Raw genomic sequence first — 18537 nt, 5'->3', positions numbered from 1 at the left:
ATGGTGAGCGCGACATAAAGAGGGGGAGAAGGATGAAGAAAAAACGGGAGCCTGTCTCGGCCAATAGACTGAACTGGTGGGTGTATGCGGGGGGGGGAGGGGGGGGAGGCAACGCCCCCCCCCCCTCAACAATAGGTGCGCCCTGGGCACACATCCACCGAATTTGTTGTCATTACAGCGCACACACGCACACACACAGTCTCCCAGCCCTGCTGGGGGGGGGGGGTGCAAGATGGGCCAGGAAACATCACTGCAGCTCGTGCAGGTGAGGCGCTGTGTTCTGGCTGTGACGGTCCAATAGCGGATGCACGGCATCTCCCTAATAGACATACGATGATAAAATTGGGGGGGAGAGACTCCATGTTCAGTGATGTGTGGCTGTATACGACCATGTGTACATGTGCACATCCGCACCAGTAAAGAAAGGAGAATGAGAAGCCTTGTCGAAAAAAAAAGGACACACGCAAAGCACACATCCACGTCATCTCCTGGAGACCTTGTGTCAAGCATGCTTGTAAAGAAGCAAACACAGACACGTACCAACGTCAGGCATCGAAGAAGAGGAGATGAGGCAGTGGATGTACTTGGCAAACCTTTGAGAACGTTTTTTTTTCTGCTTCCTTTTTCCCGTCGTCGCCTTTCGTCAGCAGTGAATAGCCTCTTAATGATGGGTCGAGCGCCTACACGCCCCCCCCCCTCCACACACACACACACACACACACACATACACACATACACATACACAACAGTATCTTCACCACGCACACACGGTGGAGAAGGGCGCTACTCGTTCATCACGTGTTTGCCACACCAAACAAAAGCGAGTCTCGCAGTCGCGCACTTTCTTGCTGGGACGCTGCCAGCTGCATCTGTAGGTGTGCCCTCACACTGCGCAAGTCCTCTAGTTCTTTCCCGACGCTCCGTAACTGTGCGTGAGTGAGGCACAGCTGTCGCCCTTGTTCTCGCTGTTGGTGCTGCAGCTCCAGGCATTGAGCCTGCAACTCGGATGTTTGTGCGGATGCCTGGCGGACTTGAACAAACTGCTGAGACTCAAGCGTACGCACCACATGGCGAAGCTTCTCAAGTTCCTGCACCAAGCCCTTCAACTGCTGCGCATCCGGGACGCCCACTGCGGGGTTAGTAGGGAGCGCCGTCTTCACTTTGAGAGGGGTAGTAACGCTAGAGCTCATGTGACCTTCATGACTTCGAAAAGGGGCCCCGACGTGCGCATGCCCAGCGCCGGCCACGTGGTCCCTATTATCTATCGCTGTTGGGGAAAGGGCGCCGTCTAGACCAGCGCCTCGGTGGGACACGTGGGGCTGCTGGTTCTCTTGAGCGTCGTGAGAACAATGTTCGGCAGGGGAAGAATCCATGCCCGATAAGATGTCGGAGGATGTCACGGTCCGATGGACGGCGTCGCAGACGACGGTGCATTTTCGTAGCGTAGGATGTGGTTCCTCCGCACACCGCTGCGACCTCTCTGGTAGGTCACGTCGATCACTCAAAGGACCAAGAGCATCTGGCTGTAGCGAAGGCTCGTGTGGCGATGAGGACGTCGCTTTGAGAGACTCGGCGGGGCTCTGGGCCGACGAACAGACTCTTTCGCACGAATAAGTCATCACAGATTCAAGGCGGTGATCGATTCCACTCTTTGAAGCGGTTCCACCGGCTGCGGCGCTCCGGCCGGGGAGTCCAGCGGCATTCGACGGCGAAGGCGTAACACTGGTCTCTCCGCTCGGAGTCGGAGTCGGCGCTGCCAGGAAACGCTGCTTGGCGACCATGAGCGCCGTAAGAAGCGGTTTCTCCGCCTGTGCACGGTAGGCCATCACAGGCAGTGGTGCAGCGGACGCTTCTGTAGAAAGGGGTGCTGGGGCACTGCCACACCCGGGTACTGGCTGGCGCTCGTCTTGCAGGAAGGTATTGGTGGTCAGCGTTGCATGGCGTACTTGTGGCGACGACACCCATTGCGGCGGCCTCGACGCCGCGCACATCCTTGCGCTGACGATCGAAAAACTTTGCGGAGAGTCGCACCTCCCGCTTGGGGAGCGCGAATGGGGGTCGTCGCCCTCACCGTTCTTGCTGAGACCATCAGGTGTCGCGGGGAGAGGGTGTTTGGTGAATAAGCGAAAGGCATGTAGCAAAGCTTTTGTTTCAGTCTCCGCCGCTGCTGGGACTTCGAGCGCAGAGGGATAAAGAGCGGAGCCGAGTTTGCTCGCCGTGAGGGGGCTGAGCTCTGGGCGGCTTGTCTGCAGGCAAGGGGGCTGCATGTCCTGGTCATCTGAACGCGTTGCCTGTGGCTTGACGTCAAGCTGAGCAATGCGGCAACGGTGATCCGAGAGCGGTGAGCCGCTTTTTTTTTTGCGGAGGGGGGAGATGTCCGTCAAAGGCGTCGCGGTGGAGATCATGACACGCCCTACTGGGTGTCGCTGCGGAGGAGATTCTGCAATGGCTGCATCCCTCTCAAAGCCCTGTTGCTGAATCGGTGAAGTGTGGCGCGCTTCCTCAGTTCGTTGGGCGGCGACTGGGATGTCGTGAGTCGCTGTGGCGAGAGGGTAACGCTCACTGTCGCTGTCGTCCTCGTCGCTAGCGGTGGCGCTCGAAGGCGACGTCGCTGGCTGACGCATCATACCACCCGCAGTGGAAGGAGTCGCCGACACAGGGGACGCCTTTGCAGCAACGACGAATGAGGTCGATGCAGCCGGCTGCGCCTCTGCAGGTCGGCCTCGCGCATCGTTTGCCGGAGCCTCGGCGGTAACTCTTTCCGACTCGCTCCGGTGAGAGATGCCGCTGTCACCAGTTGCATCCTCTACGACTGAACTCGTATCGCTGATGAGACTGCCGGAAGTGTCCTCGTCGCGTGGGGGTGCCATGCGGCTAGTGGGTTGACCCGGAGCGCCATTGCCGACAGCAGTTGCACCAGCTGCAGCCTTGGGTTGAACCAAGGGTGCGGCGCAGCCTTCGGCTCGGGGAGGCGTGGAGGCCGGGGCTGGCGATGAGGCGGTAACCACTGCTGTGAGTTCGTCGCGATTTAGAACATCCTCTCTCGGCTCTGTTTCCTGCACCACCACAGCAGCAGCAGCAGCAGCGGAGGCAGGCGCTGATCGTGCATCCACGCGCGTCAGCGGAGGGAAAAATATGCGTACCTCCGGTTTGCAGGCGTGGGCGACCTCTCGTGTCAGCTGCACAAGGCTCGACGCCCGCACGACCGCCCGCGCTACTGCCTCCACCTCGCCACCGGATAACTCGGCACGGTGTCTGTGAACGAGGTTGAGAACAAAACAAAACGTTGTGTATGCAACCACGTCTGTGGATAGAAATGACTGCTTGACGACTCGGCGCACCGCTACGTGTACGGCATCTGCGGATGACGTCGAGACTGTGGCGGCCGAAGGCCCACTTGAAGGTTTGCCAGCGAGGGGTTCGAGACGGCGACTGCACAATGAAGGCATCAACGGCTCGGGAAGTGCACACAGGAACTGGCACAGCACCGCGCACCACATCGATGGTGTCACAGAATGTGTTGAACCAGCCGAGGAAGAGGGGCCCGCAGTGAGAGTAGCTGTTCTGCCGTGTTGCGTGGTCAGCGAGCGGCTCAGCACCGCGTAAGATTGAAACAGCTCGCGAAACACTATCGGCCGAGGCGTGCGGTGCTCACCATCAGAGCTGATCTCGCCGTGCCGCCGCACAGCTGGTACTGAGGTTCGGACTCGCGCGTCAGTCGCCACCGCTCTCCCCGTGCGCTTCATGGCCTTCTCGTAGCGCCGAGAGCTCACAAAGTCGCGAAGCAGCTGTGAGGTGCGAGCACACCATGTCGCCATCTGCTCTCCACTGAATGCAGGCGGCCTAGCGGCAGCAGTGGTGCTGCGTTGATGCTTTCGCTGTGTGCTGTGGGACCATTCCCAGGCAAGCTCCTGAAGTAGCACAGGCACTCCATCACAGTATGCGGCTTTCACCGCCACTCCATCGTCGCCGTTCGTCTTGCAGCGGTGCTGCTTGTTTTCACGCCTCTTTTGCAGTGTGTACTGCACACCAACGTCCACCAGAAACAGAGGACGTCGTGGAGGCTGTGACACAGCTGTTGGGCCGCTCCCGCTTGTCGGCGTGGAAGCTGTCGCCTGCGTTGGTGCCGACTCTGTCGCTGTGGCAGCGCTGTGTTGGAGATCATCCAGGTTGTGCGACAGGTGTAGCGCTGCACGCTCGTAGTCCACCAGTGCATCCAGAGATACGCCAGTATAGGTAGACAACTTGGGTGCAGCGCTCTTCCCAACCACAGAAGCGAAGGCGGTTGAGCAGGAAGCACGTGTTACATGGCTGCCCATGAATGACCAGGACTCGCGCACTCGTGTGAGCGAGCTATTCTTCTCTCCTTTGCGCGGCACCAAAGTACGGTGTCCCCCTCTTTCTAGCGAGAGGCTTCCCCCCCCTCGACCAGGAAGTATATTTATGTATATTTTGTGTGGATGTGGGTTCGTGCGTCAAGGTATACGTCCAGAATGTTCTTATGTGTCAATGGGGAACACGTTCATGGGCGGTGCGTTCCACATTCGTCTTGTAAAGTGTTGCTGTCCTTCTCCAGGCAACGCACCGGTGTCGACGATAGCGGGTACAGAGGCCGGTCGCTCTCTCCCTCTCCCCTACCCTCCGCGTGCCTGCCTCCTACCGCGTTGAATAGAGATGTGCGTAAAGGCCACGAGAGTCGCGCAGGCCCAGACACTTGAAAATCGAATATATGTATGTGTGTAGCTGTGTCTATGGGGGTCAGTCAACTGGACAAGGACACGAAAAAAAGGAGAACATAAGCAATGGTGGGTAAGTGGTGGTAGCGAGGATTGAAAGCCCGAGCCGAGGAGAAAGAAATACAGTTATATCATTCAAGAGGGGGAGAGGGGGGGGGCTACACTCGTGTGATGATCGACGTGTGCAATTGGGGAGCCCTTGCAACAGCTCATCAGCCGGTCAGGCGAATGTCATTGCTCTCGCTTCAAAACGAAGATGCCTCTGCACCGTGGATGTGGGCGCATGCATGCGTGAATAACAAACCTCAAGCACCAGAGGAATAAGAAAAAAGGCGTGGTGTAAGATACAGGTGTGCACGGGCACAGAGGGTGAGACTCCGTCAAGCCTGCCGGGTATCAGATGGCTCCGCCCCCCCCCCCTCCCCTTCAAGTGCGGTGATGTTGCTCATCCGCTGACCACTCGCTGCGCACTCTTTCCATGCGCATGTTTTTTCCTGTGCAGATCCTGGCGATTTCGAGCTTCTGTTTTTTTTCTCTTCCTCGTGCGTGCATGTGTGTGTGTGTGTGGTGTTGTTATGACAACACACAATCCAGCGTTTTGCCCCCGCCATGGTGTGGGATGTGTCCCCCCCCCCCCCCCCCCCCCGAATCGCGCTTGATGCTCAAAAAGCCCACCTCATCTCAGGTGAGAACTGTGCATGCAATCGTGTCATTGGCGGACAGCGGACTCGAGCTGCAGCTAGCTTCTCCAATGTTGTTTTCTCGCTGCCCCCTCTGCCATCTCGAGAAAGGGAACGATGACGTCGATGATGACAGGCCCGTGCTGCTCTTCAGGGAAACCATCCATTTGATGCGCGCCACACTGCAGAACGTGGGCGGGCAGCTCAAGAAAAGGGGGGGGAGGGGGGGGGGCAATGTCCTCACTACCAGACAATCAAATCAAACGCCCCGATCTGTCGCGGCGCCTTGGGCAGGGGAATCCATCCTGACACGCCCTCTTCTCTGCTACTATAACACCGATGGGGGGGGGAGAGAGAATGGGAGAAAGGCATGCCAACCAACATCTCCACTGGGTACGTGTGTGAAAATCATGCGCCCCCCCCCCTCACTCGACCCCGCACCCCAGATGGGAATTCATGTGGCCTGACAAGGTGCACATACCGGAAGCATCACAACAGCACACTAGGCTACACCCGTCGGGGTCCTACATAGTTGAATGCAGAGAGAGTACTCACATCATCTTGAGGAATGCAGGAGCTCGGAAAGGCTTGGTGGGAATAAGGACAGCATGCAAGAGGAGTGCAGTCGTCGCAGAAGAGTGGTGACTCGAAGTCTGACAAAGCCCCCTCTCTCTCAGAAATTTAGTATGCTCACAGACCACCCACACCTGTTATCACCCGCACGGAAGACGCTACCGGTTTTGCCTTCGAAACAGGGGGCCCGGGACTCGATCCACCTAGATCAAGGAATATCTTGTTCGCCCCTGATTCAGGTGGCACCTTATCCGTTGGTAAACAACAACAACAACGCCAGGACGCGGTCCGTGATGCAACGAAGAAGAAAAAAACGTCAGCCGTAGCTGCATGTGTCGAGACTGACTGGCTTGTGGGTTGTGGTTTAACCCGTTGAGCATATCAGAGAGATTAATCATAATAATAAGAGCACACACGCACACACACACACTAGAGTGCCACACGCTCTTCATGAGGAGACGTGGTGGTGACGATGCGACCCGTCCGCCCGCCTTACGTTTGTTTCTGTGCTCCTCCTCCTGTCCTGCCACGACCGGGAAAGCCACGGAGCGGTCGTTGAATAGTCGACGGCCTTGGGCCTGCCATTAACTTTGGGCCGCTGCTGCTGGTGTCCTCGATTCCATCGACATGCTCTGGGGATGGGTACGGCGCACCGGAATGGTTCACTGCCATCTCTACGCTGCTGACAACTGAAGTGCTGCACTCCGAATCATTGACCGTTTGATGTGAAGAATGCAGCGCCTCGTACTCAGGAAACGCCGGAGAAAGCTTCTCGAATAGAGAGGAGACGGCCTTGCGGTGCTCCTCGATGCTCTGGTCTTGCACTTCGGCGATGCTCCCTGACGCCGTACTCTGGGACTCCCCACACAAAGAGCGCACGCGCCACACAGCGCCCGTGAAGAGTCGCTCACGCTCGCCCTCGTCCCAACTGAAGCACACACGACGGATATTCGCATAGTTGTGCAGGGAACACGGGTCAGGATCGGGGTAGAAGGTAGCAGCATGCGGCATCGTCGACTCTCGCTTCCTTGTCAGTCGTCTGTGGTTGACATCGATCGGCTGTGCGCGGCCGACCTCTAGGGGATGGCCCTGTGGGACAATCCGTGATGCGCTGCCCTGATGCACGTACAAGGACAACAAGGTGGTCCATTTGATGTACTCCTGTGGTAAGTGGGTCCGAAGCAGCAGCAGGTATCGCTTACGGCCCTCCTCAAAGGTGATGCCAAAGTAGTAGTAAGTGCAGTAGTTCATCTCCGAGGTGATCCTGGTCAAGTCGCCCGGCGAGGTGAAGTTGCTGGCCCTTCCAGCCAAGCAGACACTTTCGCTACAGATGCCGTTGCAGCTCTTCTGCGGCACCGCCGGGTGCCGCGCGGCACTGACATCCTCGACAACGTACACTGGCTGCAGCTTCACTTCCCCACGCCGCTTTTTCGCAAACGGGATGAACCATTTGGCGTGCAGCTTCCTTAATGGACGTCCAGGAATGCAGTTGCCCTTGTCACGCGGGTTTTTATGGCATAGCCCGAGCCCCTCATGAGTCACAAACGCGTAGCGGCAGTGCCACCCCTCCCTAGAAAACAGACCGCGGCACAGCGCGTACTTTTCTAGCCATCCCTCGCAGAGTGGAGGTTCCACCGCCGCAGATTTGGTGAGATCAAGGGGGCAACCCATCATGAATCGCACTGGTGTGTGTGTGTGTGTGTGCAGAGCAAAGGAGAACTTTAAAATTGATGTGAATGCAGAGAAAGACCGCCGTGAACAACAAGAAAAGAGTAAAAACGTCTATACGCAACACGCGTCGATCGAGGCCTCGCGTGTCTGTTCCCTTCCTCCCTGTAAGCCGTCCTCGGTGCGCGGGGGCGGGGGGGGATAGTCCTGTGGGAAGGTACGGCCGGTGAGAGACCGCAAATGAAACAGACGGCCAACGAATTAAAAAAAAAAACAGGACAACAGCGCAATCGGGATTGAGGAAAGGAGGGGGTCGAAAAAAGAGAGGAGAGAGGAAAAAAGGGAAGAGTGGGAAAAAAGAAAATAAAATGATAATTTCAAAAAAAAAAATAGAATTTGCTTTTGTTCTCTTTAAACAGCGGCAGCAGTCGACCCTCAAAAAAGAATATCCCAGTAATACGGCACCAGTTCTGAAAAGATCAGGCGTACAACACTCACACACACACACCTTTGTCTGGGTACACGCCCGTATGAGTATGAGTATGTGTATGTGTATGTATTCCCCCCTCTTTCTTCTTTTCTCGCTTCCCCGGAAGAGTCAGCGAGGACGAAAAGAGCGAACAACCGGAAAAAAAAAACGGTGAGGAAGAAGAAAAGAGGGGGAGAACAAAGGAAGTACGAGGGAGGTGCGAAGGCGGCGAGGAAAACAGGAGAAACTGCAAGTGATAAAAAAACTCGATGCCAAAGTTTTGACCCCGAGAAAAAAATTGAGCCTAACAAGTAGCAAACAATCGAAGACACGTGTACGGGGACTCCTCACTCCCTCCCTCCCTCCTCCCTCAAGCTCACACAGGGTTCAAAGTGTTCAAAGAGAGAAAAGGACAATGGCGTAAGAGTTTACAAGTCTTGCGTGGTTGTACGTATCCACACCGCCGGGATACAAACCGTAAAGACAGGGTGGAGCTTGAGTCTCACTCACTCTCACTCACTCTCTCACTCACGCGTGGCTAGATAACGACACAAAAGAATGGAGGGGAAAAAATTGATGTATGTATAGGACCGAGCGCCTCACGGGGACCACCCCACAGAACGAGTGATGAATAATAAAGAGCACAACTGATAACACAGCTGAGGAGTACAAATATAGCCACGAGTCTTATGTAATATTATGCTGTCAGTGGAAAAAAGGGGGAAGGAAGGAGGTAGTAGGTGATGGGGCGGAGATCTCAGACATATCCCGCAAGTGGAGACCCGTTGGCGCAGCAAAATAGAACACGAAAGAGAGCGAAATGGGGGAGAGGGGGGGGGGGGCTGAGGGGATGATGAAGGCAGACCCGCGCAGCCGCTCTACGGGAAAGGCGGCGGAAGGGTGTGTGTGTGTGTGTGTGTGTGTGTAGGGGGAGGGGGGGGGGGGATGAGGACGGAGATGAACGAGGGGGGAGGAGGGGTCAAGCCTCCACTAGTGAGAAGGGAGGGGGTAAAAAAGGAAGAAAGGTAAAAGGGAAAGAAGATGTTGCAAATTTGGGCGGGGTGATGGAGTGCTCGGCTTGGGGGGGAAGGGGGAATTTTGATTCACGGATGCCGCATAAACGGGAGGCAGGAGGTTGGGGTAATGGCAATCAAGCGGCCAGCCCTGTCTGTGCCTTCTTTTTCGTGCATGTCGTTCTCTTGTCTATACAAATTGCTGCTCAGGATGCCCTCATATCATCGGCCCTAGGGCACGACATTATGTCATTGGGGAGGGTCAGCTTAGGCAAAGCGGTAAGAGTAAGGGGGGCGCCGATGAACAGGACGAGAACGCGTGGGGGAGGAGGGCAAAGGGAGTCCCCCCCCCAACGTGTAGTGCACTTCACAGTAAGTGAAAATGTGGGAAGAGGGGAGAGGCGGAAGGAGAAACACGGAACAACAAAGATGGCACAGAAAAAATATATACACGACACTCAGAGCAACGACGCAACTCTCTCCAATATATCCAAGCAATATATATATATGTAGATATGGGTGTGTATAGGAGGTAGGTGCAGGTAGCCCCCCTCCCCCCTCATCCTCTCCTCTCCACCCCCTTTTTTTCAAAGTCCCATCCACATCCGGTGGATGAACACACACGCACAAAGATAACCACTCGAACCAGTACACGACCAGCTCGCAGCAACAGCACCAAGAGAAGAGCTGTATCTTGCTATGGTTGCCCCCCCCCCTTTCTTCACCATTCCTTGCACAGTGCACTACGGCGCACTACTTCGCCCCCTCCTCCCCCCCCCACCCCGAGAAAAAAAAACGAGGAGGTGAGGGACTCGCACTCAGAAAGAGAACGTAGACGGGTGGGGGGGGTACGACCACAAAGACCGAGGTTATCGCCTACTCACACAAACCAGAGCAGACACTTCAGCGCCCACACCACCGTCCGGTAGACAAAAGACAGCCGAGCGCATCAAAGGATGGCCAGTTGTACCACCACCATCACCGGCGGCGGCGGAAGACGGTGTACTGTGCAAAAACGCAAGGAGGTGGGTGAGACAGCGGGGAGAGGGGATGAAATGAGCTCATCCGCCTTCACCGCACCCCACCGCGCCCCCCCCCTCTCTCACACACACACGCTCCCTCCCTTTTAGTGCGGTTACCACCGCGTCAACAAGAAAGACATCAAAGACACCAGCATCGCATCCGCGCCAGTGTATAGCGTGATCTCGGCCGCGCAGTAGCCCTTCATCACCATGCCGTAGAGAACTGGGATCACCTTGATCTCGGCCGCAATGTCAGCCCCGCTGTTTGTCGTGGCCGGGGTGGCGCCGTCGCCAACAGCGCCGCCGCTGACGCGCTGGGAACGCCAGATGCTATAGTACACTGGATTGCCTGTTGTCATGGAGACTGCGGCTGCGGTGCCGTTGGGCGTGGTCTCCAGGGATGACTGACCAAAACCTGGAGCGAGAGCGGAGTTTGGAGTGTAAGTAGTTGCCTTTGCCACCCCCCCCACTGTCGCTGTCGACACTTGCCCAGTCGGCAGACCAGAGCTGCCACCGCCCACCATCGATGCTGCAGGCTGGGCTGCAGAAGACACGATGCACCTCGCTGAACTGCCGCCAGCATGGTTGACACCATCCACACAGCCAATGGCGGGACCCGAAGCCGGCATATCAAGTGCTGCAGTTAATTGGCTGCCGCGGCTGTGGTTTCCACTGACCCCGTCTCCGATCACGACACCTGCTACGGTGGCTGTGACTGCCGCACCGGTGACCCCAGAACGCGCGGGCGCTGTAGCGACGTCGCCAGCGCGCGACATACGTTTTATCGCCGAGTACAACACGTCATCGCCACCCTTGGCAACACCTCCCCTCACGTTACCACCACCGCCGCTGGCACTTGACAGTGACAGGGTGAACTGAGTTTGGCTGCTTGTTGCCACGAAGCTGGCAAAGGTTCGACCGGCGGGGGTGCAGAGGTACAGGGTGTTGCTGAACGGAATCCAGCTCTCCTTTATAATGTATAGCAGGCACCGCTTGTCACCAAAGTAGACGTAGCCCGTGACTTTGGTCTGCGCATCCACCGAAAAAGAAAGAATGCGTTTTTGCGAGTCGCCCTCATCGGATATGGAGAACTCCTCCTGGTCGGCAAGGCGGCCGTCGAAAAAGAGCTTCCACATGACCGGCTGCGCGTCCCGCACAATCCATGGCGAGCTGAACCAGTCGGAGGTAACACAGTAGTCTGGGTACGGGCGGCGCCCAGGCCCATAGAACATCGGCGGCGGCAGGTTGTTGATCAACTCTCGGTAACGGTGGCTAACAGCGCTTAATTTTTTGAGCGTCGTGGCACCAACGTATTCGAGCGCAGGCGCCAGCTCCACACTGCGCAGTCGCACAGCCAACACTTCAGAAAGAGAGAAGGCGATGCCCTGACTCCCGTTCAAGCGCGAAGTGGCCTTGATCAAACGCCTCGACGCGGACGTTGCAGAGTGGGACGTCATCCAGGTTCCAGAAGGAGGCACGCGAATTGCACTTCGCGCCGCGTTCATACGAGCCACTGTCGTCGTGAGCGGCGTCGTTGCACCACCGATCATCGGGCTGCCGCCAGGTCCAGAGCAGTTGTACCCACTCGCAGCGCTGGTGTTGGCGTGGGGTGTCAGCGGTGCGACCGCCGATGCCGTCGAGCCACCTTCGGTTCCGTACACACCCGTCTCCTTGTTCATCTCCGCGAAGGCTCGGCGTAAGTCAGAGACGCTGTGCTCGATAAAGCGTACGCCGCACCTCAGCGAGCCCAGCAGCGGGCAGTCAAAGTAAAAGAAGCAGCTCAAGTGCTCGTGCACCTGATAGCAGACACAGCCGGAGTAGCCGCCCCATCCGCGTGGGTGCAACATTGCGAGGCCGCAGTGTGCTTTGGCGATGGTGTCGGGGAAGCCGAAGCCGTCCAGATAGAGCCCGTCTGGCGCTGTCGCACCAACGAAGCGCAACGGCCCGCCGCCAAGGTTGTTTTCCAGAGAGATCGCGAGGCCACCACGGTAGTTCGAGACTCGCCGATCCAGCAGCGTGTTGGCTGTCCCCAGGACGACTGACGGCACGGTATGCAACTGGCGCATGGCAAGCAGCGCTCGCGACTCATTGGAAAGACGGCGCCACATGGCCAGCTCGTTGGCCGAGAAACCACATTGCATGAGGCCGGACCTCTCGTTTTCTGCACTTGATGTGTCGTGGTCAGCACAGCTGTCGCCCGCAAATGAACTGTTAGCTCTTGAGCCGTTCAGTGAGATGGGCCCCTTAAGCGCTGAGCTAGCCGTGCCGGCAACCAAAGCCTCGAAGTCAGGTCCCTGGCCTCGCCCACCACGGCCGCTCATCAAATGGCTTTGCAGATCGGCATGGTGGTGACCAAGCGGGCTAAACAGGGCACTGTCAGGGTTTGATAAACCATTGCAGCATGCGGGGGGCTCCTGCAGCTCAAACTCCCTTCGCGTGATGCCGAGCTCCTGCACCTCCGACATTTGATACCCACGCTCAGCCCAGAAGTCCTCATCTGACACCGTCTCCTGGATCCATCCATCCACTACACTTTGGCCAGCCCTGATGGCCTGCTGCATGGACTGCAGCAACACCTCTGCCGTGTCAAACGCACTGGTTGCCTCGACAATGTTGAACTGCCGGTGCTGCTCTCGACCAACTGCAAAGTAGGCCTCCGCCGACTGACCTTGCGAGACCTCAACCGCGTTCAGCGCATCCTGCAGTGCTCGGCTATGCTGCTTCGTGATGCTGTAGGCCTCGCAGCGAATGAGTAATAACCGCAGTATCTGTGTTCGATTGAAGTAGTTACGCTTGTTCAACAACTCCGCAGTTCCGGGAGGCAGCGACGCGATGGTGCTGGTGCTCGGTGCAGAATTTGGCGGAGGTACAACAGCGCAAATGTCCCCGGAAACAAGCCACTGCACCGACGCCGCCTGTGTCGCACGGACAAGGCTCGAAGACCCACCGGTACGTTGGCGGGTCGCGCTATCATCGTGGCCGTTTTGGTTCCTGCTATTTGCGCTGGAAACACCAACGCCTCCCGCGGTGGCGTCACGGAAACGTGGGGCGACGGTGTCACCGCCCGAGAGGGCCCCCTGTGGCGTGCCCCACGGTGTATTTCCATTCAAATCCTTGCCCGACTGAAGCAATGGCAACCCGTCTGCGTTGGCAAAAGCCCGTGTAACGATGGTGATCGCAGTTTGTGGATTGTTGTGAAGGCGCACCTCCTCAAAGGCGCGCCGGATCACCTCATGCATGACCCCACCGGGCTTCTCATACTGCATGACGACCAGACAAAGGAAGTAGACGGAAAGGAAGATCAACTTGTAGGGAATGTAAATATGCCCTGGGAATGAGGAGGGAAGGAGGGGAGGAAGGGGGGGGGTCCGAGTCAGAGAAACACTCAAGCACACACACACACACACACACACACAGAGGGAGAAGAAAGCGGGGGTAACACACAGGAACACAGAACGACCTTGAGCACCTTTGAATGCCCAACACCGGCACCAACAACAAATTCACCAGTCAACAACAAACTCCAAGAAACGACCCCTCAAGAAAAAAAAGCACGATGAACTCTCCACTGCAAACCAATTTTTTTTTAATATGTTGTGCGTGTGTGCGTGTGTGTGGAGAAAGGAGGGGGAAGGAGGAGGACAGACCGATCGCCCTCGTGAGTGCGTCTACAATTCAGGGAATCAGAACGAAAGAGGGTGTTTGTGCGCGCCTCTCGTTGCGTCGACGCAATCACGTATTTCAAGAGAGGGGACTACGCGGATAAGTGAATCTGTGTTGAATAACCTGGTCGCCACCTACAGCAATGGCAATGCTAGTCTTTGTCACTGTGGCAGCTCTCGGCACCACTGACCGGAGTCTCGTAGGTGAACACGCTCGGCGGATGCCACGACAAAGACAAAAGAAGTCCAAACAACGTGTTATTAGAGGAACCCTCTGCAGTGAGGAGAAAATGAGAGCAGAGAGGGCAGGCAACGAGGTAGGAGTGCACACACACACACACACCTTTCCCTCCCTGTGTGTGTGTGCGTGTGTGTGTGTGTGTGCAAAAAAGAAGCCAAGATGATCAAGGGGAGTGTTGCGAAAATTGTAACGACGTCGACAACAACGACGGCGGGGGGGGGGCAATGAAAACGAGAAAGACAAGGACGGACAGGGGAGGAGGAAGGAGGGGAACAAACGAACACGCACAAGAAGGAGAGAAAGGGCGGGGGGGGGGGGGGGGTCTCCTCGAGACGGTGACAACCAGCAGGTAGGGAAACAATCGCAAAGGGACAACAAAGCGGCGGAAAAGCAGAAGCGTAGAGTTACACCATCGACAAACTGACACACACACACACACACACGAAAAAAAAGAGGACTTGTCGCTACTGGTGTGGGAAAAAAATAATTATAACAATATGCCGCTGTACGGGATATAGAGGGGGCTGGAGGAAGAGAGGGGAGGGCGAGAACAGAAGCGAATACAAGCAATTGACGAACACAACACTGAGGCGGTGAGAAAAAAAAAGGCGAGATATCATATAACGTTTCCGCGTACGTACGTGTGTATGTGTGTGTGCGTGTGTGTGTTTGTGAAAGAAAGCCGAATCCTATAAATATAAAACGCGACACACAAAAAAAAGCAGGCGGAGGAAAAAAAACCTCGGATAACTCACGCTGTGTGTTCAGTGATTTACACCTCCCCTTTTTTTCTTCTGACCTTTCTTTACTCTGTACCTATGTGTGATGGATTCAGGGCTGGTGGCCCTCGGGGGAGGGGCAAACACAACAAATGCAGTCCAACGCACCTCCCAGCAGTCGCTCCCCCCTGCCCCCCCCACCCCCCGCCCTTTTTCTTTCGCTCTCCTTGATTGCAAGCCGCCCTACCCCAGCGTTCCCCCACGTAATGGCTTTGTCGTACGCTCTCAATAAGAGACACTCTTGCACAGCCCTGTCGTTTCCGTTCCCTCCCCCCTCTCCCTCACCCTTCGCTGACTCTCGGAGTAATGCGGGGAAGCAGAAAAAAAAAGAAATGTATTCTTGCTATTCTCTTTCAAGAGCTCAACCTCGCGCAAGAAAAGGACAGAGGACAGCTGAGCCGCGCCGCTCCAGACTCACCCCCTATTCTTTTTTTGTTTAAGGTTACGTTTTTCTTTTGTTTTTTTCTTCACTGATCGGTCTGTACCTCCTCTTCCGCTGCGGATATGAAAATCACGTCACTGTGTATGTATGTGTGTGTGTGTGTGTGTGGGAGGATATCGGGCTTATGTATGTGCAGTTGTGTGTGTGTGTGTGTGGCTGGCAGGGAGGGAGGAGGAGGAGGTGTGCGCTCATGCAGTGAGGGCGCCAATGATAGGGACGCATTACGGCAAAACATAACAGCAAAAAAAAAAAAAGATGAGGAAAACAGAATTGCGATGATGGAGTGGTGCATCATCATTGAAGGGACAACGAGGTTACGGCGCTTGTAATTCATGTGGTGCCCACGGCCAGCATAACGGCGAAGGATTCACGGCAACAAAGGGAGGGGGAGGGCACACCTCAAGACGTGCCATGGCACGCAACCAAAAAAGAGGCGAGCACAAAGGGGTGGGGGAAGAGAGACGGCACCTATTTTATTCGGCGGCTGAGTTTCAATCGGTGTCTCCTCACCTTTCCTATGCATCATGTACTCTTGTCACTTTGGGTGTGAAAATACATGGGCACACACACACAGAACACAGACACACATACAGGGGGGAGGGAGGGGGGGGGGGGGCGAGTAAGTTGAGTGGCAGAGATCTGCCAAGCATCCACGGACCAACAGACATCTGCACAAAGGCAACTCCAACCGTGACTGCGCACGTACTCACTTGCACGCTTGTGACCTACACACACAGACACGCAAGTGCACTCCTATGCGTGCAGTCCGCCTTGAAAACATCACTAGAGCCCCATGGAACGACAGACACACACACAGAGAGAGTGGCAACCCCTTCATGACCAAATACGCCTGAAAAAAGAGCGGGAATCGGTGGTGATGGAGAGTGGAGGGGAGGGGGGAGGGGGGACGAAAAAGAGAGTTGATCAGGGAGCTGGATGAACACCGGGGGAAATAGCTCAGACACTCCCGATCCTCAACGCTTCTGCTGCACTTTGCCTCCACACATACCCGCCCCCTCTTGATAGGACCCCCACACCACACCACACCACACCACCCCCCCCCTCGTCATGTCTATCGGAGACTCCAAGCATTCGACTTCGCCAACACCATTAGTGCGGTGTTGGTCCACCGGCTGCATTACTATCACGAGACAACTACTTCTCCTCCAGGTAAATCTGTGAGCCGAACTTGGCATACAACTGCGCCTTGAGCTCTGTCAGCGCCACATCCAGATCCTTCAGCTCGGACTCTACCTCCTCCTTCTCCGCCTCCACGCGCTGCTTTTCCGCATCGAGTAAGTCCACCGCTTGATCGCACTCAACGTCCACAAAAGCCTCGCCAAAGACGTACTTCACCTCGTCGCAGATCATCACTTCGGTGCTGGCGTCGTCGAGTTTCTCAATGTCACCGCTTAGAAGCTTCAAGCGTTGATTCAAGGTCTGTACGCGCCGGTGCAGGCGGGAGAAGATGCAGATGTTGCGCTGATCCTCCCAAGTGACATCAATCGGGACGTCATTCTTTGTGACTGCAGTGGCCATGATAGAGAGCGGTGTAACCGGGTGGGGGGGGGGAAGGAAGAACGACTTTATGTTTGTTTTGCTTTGGGTGTGTTTTTCCTTATTTGAGGGAGGGAGAGAGGGAGGGGGGGGGGTTGTAGGGAGAGGAAACCGAGTCGATGGAGACGAGGAAATAATACGGGAGAGGAGGGAGAGGGAATGGGGGGAATGGGGGGAGGGAGAGGAGGGAGAGGGAAGGTAACCAGTGGCATTGACGGACGTCGCGATGGGGTGATGGGGTGATGGGGGGCCCAGAGATGAGGCGTAGCACGGTGAGAAAAAGGAAAGTGATAAAGCAAGGGCGAAGAGGTATGGTGAGGAGGGGGGGGGGGAAGGCCAAGAACCGTGAAAATACCCGCACCTGAACACTCGTAACAACATCAAGCGAGCTGATATACAAAAATTTAAAACCGCAAACTCGACATGTAACCGCGGTCCACTACACCCACTCCCCCTCCCCCCCCTAATTTGGATGATGTATCTTTATTCGCTCTTCAACCGACCATACCACACGCCTCCTCCTCTTTTTGTTGTGGCACCGACGCGGATATATAAGCACAAAAAAAAACGGGTGATAAAGAGTATGCGCAACCATTACAACGCCCCACATAGAAGACACCTCCTCCATCACGAATTTGGAAAAAAAAATAAAACAACGGTTGGCCTCGTCTCGGAAACACAAAAGTCACCAACACACACACACACACACGCACACACACATCAAAAGGTGAGGTGCCAGCATCACCCAGTACTTTCTCCGCAGGGAAGCCGAGTCGCCCTCGAGACCTTACCACCAAACCACCTCACGCGGTGGCAGGATCAGACGCCGCCAATGGAGCGAGCGCCGTGCAGTACATCGTCACGGACGTCGGCGGTGCTGCCCTAGATGACGTTCCACGGGACCGACCCGCAGCAGTGCAGACGTCGGCGTCATCCACATCATGAGCACAGTGTCAACGCCACTCAAGTGCATCTCACCCGGCTCTCCATGGCACAGTGGCGGGGTGAGCCCGTGTTACCCTGAGGGATGCACGACACGGCCACGGGGCATCATGGAGAGGGCTGTCAGGGGCGCCCTGCGAAATGGGGGGTGGACGGCGTTCGAAACGGAGACGGTAATCAGATGACGGAGTCGGCCATTGCTCTGACGCGTGTGTACCACTGCCTCGCACCACACGAGACACGGTACCGGGAGGGGAGAGCAGAGGGTGGAGTCGAGCTCATGTCAGGCAGTAAGGCAGACTAAACATGTTAGAAGGAAAAAAAAACGTGTATACGTGAATGCAGTCTATGAGTTAAGAACAAAGGAGCATGGCGGGCGGGGGGAGGGAGAAAAGTTGTGAGGGGAGGAAGGGGGAGGAGTGTGTACACAAAGCGCCCATGCGAACTCAAAGTTGCACACGATCTGGTGCCGCACGTCGCCTTTTATCACAACGCCGAAGAAAAGCCAAACACACACTCATTGAGAACACAGTTCTGTGCATCCTGTGAAACGGAAAGAAAAAACATAAAATCAACACACAATGAAAAGTGTCACTCTCCTCGTAATGCAGCAACTGCAAGCCGGAAAAGTCGGGGGATGTGCACATGTGCCAGGTCGATGTCGATGTGGATAATGGCTGACTTTCAGCGCGGTCACCCCTCCCCCCTATGGAAGAAAGAACGGGGGCAGAGGATTCATGTCACATGCACGCA

The 18537-nt window shown here is 56.1% G+C and overlaps 4 protein-coding genes across 4 annotated transcripts; all 4 read right to left on the bottom strand.

Moving 5' to 3' along the window:
* Positions 1-794: 794 nt before the first annotated feature.
* Positions 795-4319, bottom strand: JKF63_04586 (uncharacterized protein; the record flags this gene model as incomplete). The annotated part of the gene is made up of 2 exons (XM_067900569.1): positions 795-2771; positions 2841-4319. 2 exons carry the CDS (start codon positions 4317-4319, stop codon positions 795-797), a joined length of 3456 nt encoding a protein of 1151 aa, XP_067756590.1.
* A 2162-nt stretch (positions 4320-6481) lies between these two features.
* JKF63_04585 (uncharacterized protein) lies at positions 6482-7660 on the bottom strand (the record flags this gene model as incomplete). The annotated part of the gene is made up of 1 exon (XM_067900568.1): positions 6482-7660. One exon carries the CDS (start codon positions 7658-7660, stop codon positions 6482-6484), a length of 1179 nt encoding a protein of 392 aa, XP_067756589.1.
* Positions 7661-10274: 2614 nt separating this feature from the next.
* On the bottom strand, positions 10275-13427 carry JKF63_04584 (uncharacterized protein; the record flags this gene model as incomplete). The annotated part of the gene is made up of 1 exon (XM_067900567.1): positions 10275-13427. One exon carries the CDS (start codon positions 13425-13427, stop codon positions 10275-10277), a length of 3153 nt encoding a protein of 1050 aa, XP_067756588.1.
* A 3013-nt stretch (positions 13428-16440) lies between these two features.
* Positions 16441-16824, bottom strand: JKF63_04583 (uncharacterized protein; the record flags this gene model as incomplete). Its single annotated transcript, XM_067900566.1, has 1 exon — positions 16441-16824. The coding sequence occupies one exon, from the start codon at positions 16822-16824 to the stop codon at positions 16441-16443; it is 384 nt and encodes a 127-aa protein (XP_067756587.1).
* Between the last annotated feature and the right edge of the window lie 1713 nt (positions 16825-18537).

The sequence above is a fragment of the Porcisia hertigi genome, chromosome 25, assembly GCF_017918235.1.
Source record: "Porcisia hertigi strain C119 chromosome 25, whole genome shotgun sequence".
Classification (NCBI taxonomy): Eukaryota; Euglenozoa; class Kinetoplastea; order Trypanosomatida; family Trypanosomatidae; genus Porcisia; species Porcisia hertigi.
This window is presented reverse-complemented; position numbering and strand designations above follow the sequence as displayed.